Source organism: Calliphora vicina, chromosome 2 (genome assembly GCF_958450345.1).
Source record: "Calliphora vicina chromosome 2, idCalVici1.1, whole genome shotgun sequence".
Classification (NCBI taxonomy): Eukaryota; Metazoa; Arthropoda; class Insecta; order Diptera; family Calliphoridae; genus Calliphora; species Calliphora vicina.
The window spans coordinates 138,445,633-138,457,311 of NC_088781.1; the positions used below are offsets into that span (position 1 = coordinate 138,445,633).

At 27.3% G+C, this 11,679-nt stretch overlaps 2 protein-coding genes across 2 annotated transcripts; one reads left to right on the plus strand and one right to left on the minus strand.

Annotated features, from left to right (window-relative positions):
* Positions 1–1,384: 1,384 nt before the first annotated feature.
* LOC135952176 (transmembrane protein 138) lies at positions 1,385–2,127 on the minus strand. Its single transcript, XM_065502013.1, has 4 exons — positions 1,986–2,127; positions 1,842–1,914; positions 1,608–1,779; positions 1,385–1,528 (listed from the first exon to the last, which is right to left on the minus strand). The coding sequence occupies exons 1-4, from the start codon at positions 2,117–2,119 to the stop codon at positions 1,419–1,421; spliced, it is 489 nt and encodes a 162-aa protein (XP_065358085.1). The 5' UTR covers positions 2,120–2,127; the 3' UTR covers positions 1,385–1,418.
* Positions 2,128–6,992: 4,865 nt separating this feature from the next.
* On the plus strand, positions 6,993–8,856 carry LOC135951342 (transmembrane protein 53). Its single transcript, XM_065500981.1, has 4 exons — positions 6,993–7,468; positions 7,545–7,908; positions 8,347–8,487; positions 8,571–8,856. The coding sequence occupies exons 1-4, from the start codon at positions 7,011–7,013 to the stop codon at positions 8,799–8,801; spliced, it is 1,194 nt and encodes a 397-aa protein (XP_065357053.1). The 5' UTR covers positions 6,993–7,010; the 3' UTR covers positions 8,802–8,856.
* The last annotated feature ends 2,823 nt before the right edge of the window (positions 8,857–11,679 follow it).

Here is an 11,679-nt window from a genome sequence, read left to right on the forward strand (position 1 = left end):
CAGAATTACAGACACAATTTATAATGTACACGAATTTACTTGAAAAACACAACACACTTTAAGGCACTTAGATGATGTTTATTCGAAAAGCGTCTCTGATAAACTCAACTCACGACTGCAACCTCTGCCACTATTTATAACACTGCATTACCATCTAGAAAGCTCTTTAACTGTCAAAGTTCGAATATTCTAGATCATACGCCATCTGTGGTGTACTTTCTACAATGTTCTTTAACTGAATATTCGAATACAGCGTTGCCAACTTACGATCAAATCAACTGAAAGCTTTTATTTAACAATGCCCACAGATATGTTGCAGTCTGCCATTACAGCACTGTTACTTGAAAGCACTATGCTACTTTTAAATCAGCCCTTAAAATCGTTATATTTGAATTCAAGTACAATTTCGTAACAATATTTTATGACTTTAATTTAATTTCAAATGTCAAAAACTACGTTATTTTTAAAAAAATCTATTTTTTTTTTATTTGTGTCAAATTTGACACGAAGATCGTTAAGGTCAGTAATAAGGAATAAGTAAAACACAGTTTTTTTTGGTTTTTATAAAACTAGACATTGAAAATTATCTTTTACTTGATGTATTTGTAGGACATATCGAAAACAAAGCTTTGGGTAAGTTTTCAGGCTTTCCAGATCACTTGTGAGATTTTCTAAATATAAAAAGTCTTCTAAAATAGTTGAAGTATTTGTTTTAATTTTTTTTGATTTTGAATATTTTTTAAAGTTTTTATACACTAAAACTCATAAAAACACACTTTTCGAAAAAACCGGTTATTCGAGAAGAAAACCCCGGTATATTCGATATTCGAAATGTGAGCTTTTCAAAAAAACCGAAACCGACCTTAGCAAAAAAACCGGTGATTATCCAATTGTAATGAGAATGTAACATACTCCTAACATGGTTTGGTTATAAGCTAAATGTATTTGTGCAGGAAATCAATTTCTATTTAAAATTTTCCAAAGGTAAGTTTTTATCGTAATTGATTTAATTTTGAGTTTAAAAGTTGTCTTTATAAACTCATCATGAGTGGTAAGGATATTTAGCTCCTTTCGTTTGGCATCTATCGTTTTTTCAAAACAGACAGGCTGACGGACAGACAGATAAAGCTAGATCGACTGAGAATCTTATGAGGACCAGGACATATATACCTTATAGTATAAAAATAATATCTATTTGCTTTGTTAATTGGCTAATTAAAGAATGTGTTTTTTTTTAATTTCATTTATAATCAAAATCTATTTTTTATGTAAGTATTTAGAACAAACAAATACAAATTAACACAATAAAAATTTCTCTATACAGACAATTCATTTAATATGGATTCATAAACACAGACTCCTCCTTAGATTAATTATATTTAAACATGTATAAAATATTTGCAAATACATATGTATTTTTATTTATCACTTAATTGTTCGGCAATCCAATCGATATTTTCTTCATAAAATCGTGGGTCGGATATGGTTAAAGCAGTGCGCTTATATGTGTAATAATAGAAAAATGAAACTGTAATAGAACAAGTAAGATATTGTTATATAAATAAATAATATTTTGATTTAAGAATTCTAAAGATTTTTCCACATACCAGTCCTCTGAACAAACGATAAAGCCTTTAAGGTAGTGGGCCAATTTGACATGGGATACCACAAAACATTGTAAACAAACCAAAAATGCTGGGAAACCGATAACAGAAAATACAGCAGTATGGTGAAAAGGAAAAATTTGCAATTCCTTAAAATCACATGGGTAGCACCAACCTGATTGTTTTGAATAAAGTAAATATGAAATATATTGAACAAAATAGATGTATCTATATTACCTCATAAACACAGGTGGCATGTACGGCAAAAGTAAAAAATAAATATTCACATATTATGAATAAATCCTGTGTCCTGTTATGAAAACCAAAAAAAAAATCAATGTTTATCCACCTATATTGCTCACAAAACATTAGTTGACTTACACAAACAATAATATGGTCAATTGTAATTTTGGTGTCATCAAAAGATGAGAAAATGTATTGAAACATAAATCAGCTATTAACAAAGTAAATTGCAAGGATAATAATATACGATAACGACTTAATGTTAACTTCATTATTGTTTTATTTTAATAATGCTGGTTTTTCTTTTTGATGTTATAATAAATTTTTATTGAATTTTAGCTTTCTATAGATATAGTATGACGTCAAACTTTGTTTTAGTATAGAAAGTTTGACATTTCCTTGCTGGAGCATAACAATAACAACAAATAAAGGAAATAAGAGATTTGTGTATAATTTTGTAAAATAAAAACATGCGCTTTAAGAATATTTCGAGCAACTCTGGTTTAAATAATATAATAATATAGAAACTAGAAGCTCAAGTAAATCAGCAATACAATGGAAACTTTTTCAAATATGTATTTTAACTAATAATATATTAGCGGAGTCGATCCCATAGCCGACAAATATCTTACATACATGATTCATACATCAATATATCTGCTATATACCCGGTTCTGTTGCTATTTAAAATAGAGAAAATCGGCACACATATGGTTGAGATACATATAAGGAAAAAAACCAGGACAACCTCGATTTTTGACCAATTTTGTATCTATATCTGGATTACTAAGTCATTAATATAGACAATATGGATATCTAATGATAGATATTTTAAAGACCTTTGCAACGACGTATATAGTAAGTCGGACCTACAATGGGTCAAAATCGGGAAAAATATTTTTGCACACGAATTTTTTTTTTCACAAAAAAAATTTTTTTTTTTATTAAATTTTTATACCCTTCACCTTCGTGAGAAGGGTATATCTAAGTTTGTCATTCCGTTTGTAATTTCCTGGATCCTTATAGATAGCGGAGTCGATTAAGCCATGTCCATCTGCCTGTCTGTTGAAATCAACTTTCCGAAGCCCCCAAATAACTTATATAACCGATTCATACATCAATATCTCCGGAATTCTTCCGGCTCGGTTGCTATTTAAAATCGAGAAAATCGGTCGACAAATGGCTGAGATATAAGGAAAAAAACCGGGACAACCTCTAGTTTTGACCTATATCTGGATTACTAAGTCATTAATATAGACAATATGGATATCTAATGATACGACGATGTATATAAAGCTATAGTAAGTTGGACCTACAATGGGTCAAAATCGGGAAACATATTTTTAACCCGAATTTTTTTTTCATAAAAAATTTTTTTTTTGTCATAAATTATTTTTCCAAAAAAAAAAAATTTAAAAATTAAAAAAAAAATTTAAAAATTAAAAAAAAAATTTAAAAAAAAATTTGGAATAAACTTTTTTATAAAAAAATTTCGAAAAAACAAATTTAAATTTTGTTTACCTAAAAATATTTTTAAGTATAATTTGGAAAAGGGTATCTAAGATTCGGCACAGCCGAATATAGCTCTCTTGTTTTTACTAACAAATTTAAAAAAAAATTTAAATGAAAATTAAAAAAAAATTTTGAAATGAAATGTAGAACCTCAAAATTGCCATAGAATTCGATATTGCTTTTTTGACAACTGTCATTAGTTAAACATCTGCAGTCATAGATAGGAAACTCTCCTGTCATAGACCTAACTCAATTGTCAAATACCTAAGTGGTGATGTATTAGTAAAAAAAACTATGTGAAAACAAAAACAACACTCGTAGGTAAAGATTATTTTGAGTAATATTTTTGCGTTTTTCTCTATATATGTATGTAATAATCAAAAAAGTTTTTATTGTAACATCTCTGTTTGCAGATATGATTCTGTTCTTAAAATTGTATTCGTAAAATTTATTTGTTTTCAAAAAGAATCTGTATACTAGGTGTCCACTTAATTTTCTGCTTTTATTTTCGAGTAACGATGTTCTAAATTGTTTCTAGTTTTATTCAAAACACTTTATTTGAACATTCAAAATTTTGCAACTACAATGTATAACAACCGTTATAGGACTTTATTTTCTATTAACTAAACATAACCTGTTTCTTAATTTACCGGCTTAGTAGAATGTCAGAAATGGCAAACCAACTACAAAAATATTCCGTAATTTGTATTGCGCATATCCTGTGAAAATACTTTCACTCACAAAAATTACTGCTCCTGGCAGAGTGAATAATACCTTGACAACCCACATATTATATAGATTCAAACAACGATTTAACAAAACACATGATTCCTTTTGACTTTTTTCTGCTCAAACAGTCATCGTAAGCGGAGAAAACTTTTTAGTCACAACGACCGACAATTATTTTTGGTTTTAACGGCAACTAAGAAGAAGGTCAAGAATTTATTAGTTAACACTTTTTCCTAAACATACAAGTACTTACAGGCAAATAACTACATACATATACATATAGATAACAAAGAGTTACAAAAGAAGTTGCTGCATACAGTTTTGAGGTAAGTGAAGAAAATCCATTCAAGAAAAAAAGAACTGACCTAAGTCATAACAGTTTCTAAGAACATTTAAATAAAGAAAACTACGGAAATATTTTCCTTGAATTCTCAATATGCTTACAAAAACACAATAAAATCAATTCTTGATTATTTGCACTAGCAAATAACAAAAAAAATAACATTAAACAAACTATATATTATATATAACCCTACCTATAGTAGGGAGTATATACTGTGTTGTATATGTTTTTAAGAATTACATAAAAATTTTGCATGTACTTTATATATAGTATATATGTACAAACATGTATACACACACATAACCATCCAAAAGTCCATATAATTTATTTACCATTTTTTCAATTGTTCAAATTTGTAAACATTAGTTTTCTCCTCTAATTAAACAAAAAAAAAACCAACAAAACCAACAAAAAACGGAAAAAGAAAAGTTTATCATGTAGTGTTATTAATAAATTTATATGTATGTTTAATTTTTATTAAATAATAATGTTAATTAAAAGTGCAATCGTCACAAAGTTCTTATACTATATAATATATATTTTGTAAGTTGGTTTTCTTATTGATTTTACCTAAAAACTAAATTCTTTTGAATTATTCTATTCAAAATTTAATTGGCATTACATTACGCTTGTGTTAACCGTATTTTATTTAAAAATATTATTCAAATTTAATTAACATTTTTAAATCCAAACTTGAGCTAAAATTTCGAATACATAATAGTAAACTTGCGTTAAAATAAAAGTACCTTTACTAAAGTTTAATAATATATACTAAGTATTTGTTAAAAAGAAAATTAGAAATACATTATGACAACTTCGATGTAGTGCATGAACAATTTTACATTTTTAGGACCCAATTCAGAAACATGAACAATTTAATATTTTTAGTAAAAAAAACACTCAAAAATTATTTTAAAACTGAGTAATTTTCATACAAAATTTTGAAAATTTAAGTCGTATTTCTGATTCAGGCCCTTAATCATAAAGAAATACACATACATAGATAAATACAACTAGATCGGAAACTCTCCTCTCAAAGACCTAACTCAATTGTCAAAAAAATATATGTGGTAAGATTGAATTAGTAGAAACAAGTAAGAGAGCTATATTTACCTGTTCCGAATCTTATATACTCTTCATCAAATTATATTTTAAAAGAATTTTTTTTAAAATTTTAAACAAAATTTAAAATTTTTTTAAAAATTATTTTAAAACTGTGTGATTTTCATACAAAATTTTGAAAATTTAAGTCGTATTTCTGATTCAGGACCTTAATCATAGATAAATACAACTAGATCGGAAACTCTCCTCTCAAAGACCTAACTCAATTGTCAAAAAAATATATGTGGCAAGATTGAATTAGTAAAAACACGTAAGAGAGCTTTATTTAGCTGTTCCGAATCTTATAAACCCTTCACCAAATTATACTTTAAAACAAAAATTTTTAATATTTTAAACAAAATTTAATTTTTTTTTTAATTTTAAAATAATTAAAAAAAAAAAATTAAAATTATTAGTAAAACAAATTTAAAAAAAATAATTTTTTGGTGAAAAAAATGTTGGGGTTAAAAAATATTTTCCCGATTTTGACCCATTGTAAGTCCGACTTACTTTGGCCTTATATACGCCATTGCAAAGGTCTTTCAAATATCTATTATTGGATATCCATATTCTCTATATTAATAACTTAGTAATCCAGATATACATATATAAAAAATAGGTCAAAAATCGAGGATGTCCTGTAACAAAAAAATTACTGACTTTTCATATAGTTTCCGATCAATCTAAGATTTTTGACAGTAGAGTTTAGGTATTTCCAAATATTTTTGGATTTGGACAACAAAATAGCAGACATAATTTTGGAACTTTGAATTAATTATTTCAATTTAAGCTTAATGCACTAAAATCTTAATTCAGAAATTGAAAAATGTTAACAATTCATTCCCAATAACCATTCCCAACGAAAGCAATTCCTTGTAATTGACTTAATTATGACTAATAAATTTCATTTAATTTTTTAGTGGACAATTTTTGTTAATTCAAATCTCTCCATGATTTCACCTAGCCCTCATACAAATGTCCCCCCGGAATACTGTTTGAGCAGTCAATAATGTGTTGGTTATGCGGCAATCCTGATACATTTTGTTCGGGATTATATAATTTATAAAGTTTCGGAAACAATTTTAATCATTTCATTCTCAATAAGAACTAAAGCACCAAAAATTCAACCACTTGAATGAACATTTAGTTGGAATTTGACTTGAATGCAAATGTAATTATGCTTTAAACTTGAAAAATATTTGAAAAATTAAATTTTTTTCAAACAAAAAACATATGATTTGAATTTATGTTTCCTTTTTACTGGATAATTGAAATTGCTTGACTATAATACCAGACTTGAATTACACTTGCTTTTAACTTAAATTCCATACAGCACACAAATATGTATTTCTTGTATACAGAATTTAATAAAAAATTCACCCAAGTTGAACAATATTAAATGGCTTTAAATATATATTTTTAGATAGATTGTTCCTCTCCTAAGAAAACGACCCCCCAGTATCCAAGCTTAGCAGAAAATGTCATCATCAACGACTCCAAGTAACAGTAATCCTTATGGCGTGACAACAGCAACAGGTGCAACAGTAAACAAGGAAGAAAATCAATACGGCAACACATCGAACAAGACGGCAGCAAGGCGTTTAGAATCGGCCGCAATAACTGGTCGAAAGCCTTTGGCAGCTGCAACGCAACAATTGACTGGTGGTACCGGTTTAATAGCCAGTGTACCAGCTAGTCAACAGCAACAATTGGAGAATCTAATGAAACCTAAAGACACGCTAGAGTATATTATAAAATTTCCAACACCGCAATATCGTAATGAACAAAGATCCACAACGGCCTTGGATCAATCAGAGACAGATGATTTTGTATTTGTTTACAATGATACACACGTACCAATTGTAATGTTATTGGGTTGGGCCGGTTGTCAGGATCGTTATTTGATGAAATACTCAAAAATTTATGAAGACAGAGGGTGAGTTTAACTCATAATAATGAATGAATAATTACAGAGTTCCGCTATAAATAAATAAATATTATTTATATTACAGTTTAATCACAGTTCGATATACCGCTCCTGTGGACACACTGTTTTGGAAACGCAAAGAAATGATGCCCATTGGGGAAAAAATCCTTAAACTTATCTATGACATGAATTTCGATTCGCATCCTGTTATCTTTCATATATTCTCAAATGGTGGTGCTTATCTATATCAACACATATCACTGGCCATACGCAAACATAAGACACCATTGCAGGTACGCGGTATGATTTTAGATTCGGCACCAGGCGAAAGACGCATGCTGGGATTGTATCGCGCCGTAACGGCTATTTATGGCAAGGAAAGAAAAAAATGTCACTGCTTTACGGCAATTATAATAACCATAACATTGGGCATTATGTGGTTTGTGGAGGTAAGTAATGCCGTAATTAATTTGTAATGTACATATATACATATATTCCAGGCACGGTTTGGGTAATATTGTTTATGCAAATCAATAACTACTAACTGCATTTACGTACATTCTAGTTGAATGTAAATACCAAAGGGGGAATAGCATAAAAATAGCTTTTGTTATTGTTAAACAAATTACTTTCAGGGTTAATTAGTAAATATTCACTATGGCAGTGTTGTGTCATATTTACCTTTTCATTCCTTTGAAACAGATCAAACAAAATGATAGGAACATAACCTACCGTCTCCACGTAACATTAGATTGGGAATTCGTATGTTCGCAATTGTTATATTTGTATGTTATAAGCCAACTTTCACCATAAATATTTTTTTTATAATTTAATATTAATAAAACTAATCACAACTACATATTTATACTACAAATTTATATTTTTAGGAAACATTTTCAGCATTTAAAAGTTTATTTGTAAAAACCGAGCCAATTCAAACAAATCCCTTTAACGATTTAAAAAATGAGCCAAATGAATATCCTCAATTATTTTTATACTCCAAGGGCGATGTTGTTATACCATATACGGTAAAAACTTACAAAACAAAAAAAAATTCTCCATATCTACTTAAAAACTAATCATTTATTTTCATCTGCATAATTATTTTTAGGATATAGAGAAATTCATAAATATACGACAGCAGCAAGGAGTCGATGTTAATTCAGTATGTTTTGAAGACGCTGAGCATGTTAAAATCTATACCAAATATCCTACACAATATATACACTGTGTCTGCAACTTTATAAATAATTGCTTAGCAACTCCTTATAAACCAGCGGTGGAAACATTTGCAAGTTCAACGCCAGCAACACCGTCTTCAAATTCTTTAAAATTTGATTAAAACCAAAAAACGAAAATCAAACTAATCTTCAACAGAAATATTTAATAACATTTTAGAAATACAACATATTTGTTTTATTCTTTGTTTTTATAAACAAATTTTCTTTTTCCTTATTATTAAACAAGTGTAAAGCTTATAAACATTAAAAATTTAACAAAAAATAAATATTTTCTTATTTTAGGGTTGTTAAAAATAAACAAATTTTATTTATTTTCTCAGCAATTCATTCCAAAATGAACTAATTATTTAGCTTTGTTTAGCTAATGGAATAATTTCATAATTAAATTCATTCAACTCTTTTAAATATTTGTTGTCCGAATTGAAAACGATTTTCTGAAGCCTATAATAGATTGTAAGATTTCAAATACAGAAAAACTTGATTTAAATTAAATATTCAAATTCATTTAAATCCATTTTTTCTTTATTTGAAGTTAAAGATTCAAATCCATTAAACTCCATTTTTATACCTTTCACCTTCGTGAGAAGCGTATATATAAGTATGCCATTCCGTTTGTAATTTCCACAATATAATTTTTCGACCCTATAAAATATATATATTCTGGATCCTTATCGACAGCGGAGTCGATTAAACCATGTCCGTCTGTCTGTTGAAATCAACTTTCCGAAGCCCCCAAATAACTTATATACCCGATTCATACATCAATATCTCCGGAATTCTTCCGGCTCGGTTGCTATTTAAAAAAAACCTAAATGTTTTTCCTATTTTTGATCTATATCTGGATTACTAAGTCATTAATATAGACAATATTGATATCTAATGATAGATATTTTAAAGTACATATAAAGCTATAGTAAGTTGGACCTACAATAAATCAAAATCGGGAAAAATATTTTTTAAGTCGAATTTTTTTTTCATAAAAATTTTTTGTCATAAATTATTTTTCCAAAAAAAAAAAATTTAAAAATTTAAAAAATTTGGAAAAAACTTTTTTAAAAAACAATTTCGAAAAGAAAAAAATTTAAAAAACTATAAAAAAATTTAAATTTTGTTTACCTAAAAATATTTTTAAGTATAATTTGGTGTAGGGTATCTAAGATTCGGCACAGTCGAATATACTAGCTCTCTTACTTGTTGTTTTATTCGATTCGAAATTTTCGGGAGATGGTTGGTAAAGAAAAAAAAATTTAAAAATTCCGAAATTTTAACTTTTCCTTCTTTTCAGTTCTCACTTTTCTTAATAAGAGACATTTTTTGGAGAAGCTTGAAGATTAGTAAATTGCGACGGGCGAAGTCGGCCACGGTCATCTAGTAGCTTAATAAAATTCATTATACATCTATTGGATATACTTTCTGAATTCTCGTTAATGAGAACTAAATCGATCCAGAAATGGCTAAGAAAAAAGCAATTTCCCAAAAAAGATATGTCTATTTTTAAGATTCTTAATTAAAGTTACAGATTTATTTCTGCAGAGCTAAAGCAGATTCGTTGTGATTTGTTGCCAAATGATTATATCCATATTTGTCGATATTAGCAACCTAAAATTAGTTGTAACAAAAGAATAAAGATTTTAACCGAATTTGTGTTACCCCAACTGAAATCATTTAGCAACGACAGAAATATTTGGCAATTTAGACTTGATTAGCAAAAAATTGGATAATCACAACCAACATTATTTTCTTGTGACAAAAATAGAAAAATATTTATTTAAAACAGGAAAATTAACTTTTCTAGTTGGTGGATTTAATACAAAGTGAAATTTTAAGTTGGTAAAGTAATTATTAAGATGCTTAACATTAAAACTTTTAAGGATATTCATATTTAGAGAAAATAATGAGAATAATACTGGTTTAAATTTGTTTATATAGTACATTCTGATTAGAAAAAGTTTTCTTCCGAATCCAATTACTTATTTTTTTCCAGATTTAACAGTTTGTACATATTTGATAGTTATTTTAGGGAACTTATAATTGAGGACTTACTTTGCAATAATAGTAGGTATCTTGTTAGTTCTGCCATGAGTAGATCTATAAATATTTAATTAAATATAACATTTTAACTAATTACTATTCTTGATAAATACTTAAACTAATGTTAAGTTGATACATACCTGTTTAACTTAATGCTTATCTGTTTAAACGCGACCGTTCACATATTAATTTACTGTATTTTCTTCTTTCAGAAGTTTATCTTTCAAATTAAAACAATTAACAATAATGGCGGGTTCTTTTTCAACATTGTTCTTAACAAAATTAGTAGCTTTACTAGAAATTTAATATAAATTACACAATAATTCACAAGATTTGTTTTGTTTAATTTTTGTTGTTGTTGTTTTTATATGGCGGTTTAAACGCGGTTGTGTTCATTACAAAAGTACATAAAAAATCATCCCTGTTTAAAAAAAACATTTAATTTTAACGTTTTTACATATTTCAAAAAACAACTCAGAATTAAGGAGTTTAATGTGTTAAAAAACACGTATGTCTGAATATAGTATTATACAAGTTATTTAAGTTATTTAAGTTAATGAAATATTCAATTAAATATAATATTTTAAATAATTATAATATCAACTAAATTCTAAGTTCCCCAGAAGTAGTAAACAAGTAACAAAAAATAAAGCCAAATACAAATTATAGTAAAAAAATATACATTCATTGATTCATCTTAATTGTCTCAAAGTTAGAGAAAGACATGAAATATGCATCCATGTTAGAGACAAATACAAATATCTTATTAAATTGCGTAAATTAATTATCATATAAAATGATTTAAATGATAATTAAATCAATTAATGAATGAATTAGAAAATTAAATTTCAAATTAAAAAAGTTAACGACACATACTGCTTTTTTTCTTTGTGTAAGCATACCTTTTTTGCAAATCTTACTTTTTTTAACAAACTTGTTTTTTACTAC

What these genes read in the sequence shown, in the direction of transcription:
- LOC135952176 (XM_065502013.1), bottom strand. Translation starts at nt 2,119, where the DNA reads ATGAAGTTAACATTAAGTCGTTATCGTATATTATTATCCTTGCAATTT. An exon ending in ATGCCACCTGTGTTTATGAG is followed by an intron (nt 1,780 to 1,841) that starts GTAATATAGATA and finishes CAAAACAATCAG; the next exon opens with GTTGGTGCTACCCATGTGAT. An exon ending in ATCGTTTGTTCAGAGGACTG is followed by an intron (nt 1,529 to 1,607) that starts GTATGTGGAAAA and finishes GTTCTATTACAG; the next exon opens with TTTCATTTTTCTATTATTAC.
- LOC135951342 (XM_065500981.1), top strand. Translation starts at nt 7,011, where the DNA reads ATGTCATCATCAACGACTCCAAGTAACAGTAATCCTTATGGCGTGACA. An exon ending in AAAATTTATGAAGACAGAGG is followed by an intron (nt 7,469 to 7,544) that starts GTGAGTTTAACT and finishes TTTATATTACAG; the next exon opens with TTTAATCACAGTTCGATATA. An exon ending in GCATTATGTGGTTTGTGGAG is followed by an intron (nt 7,909 to 8,346) that starts GTAAGTAATGCC and finishes TTATATTTTTAG; the next exon opens with GAAACATTTTCAGCATTTAA.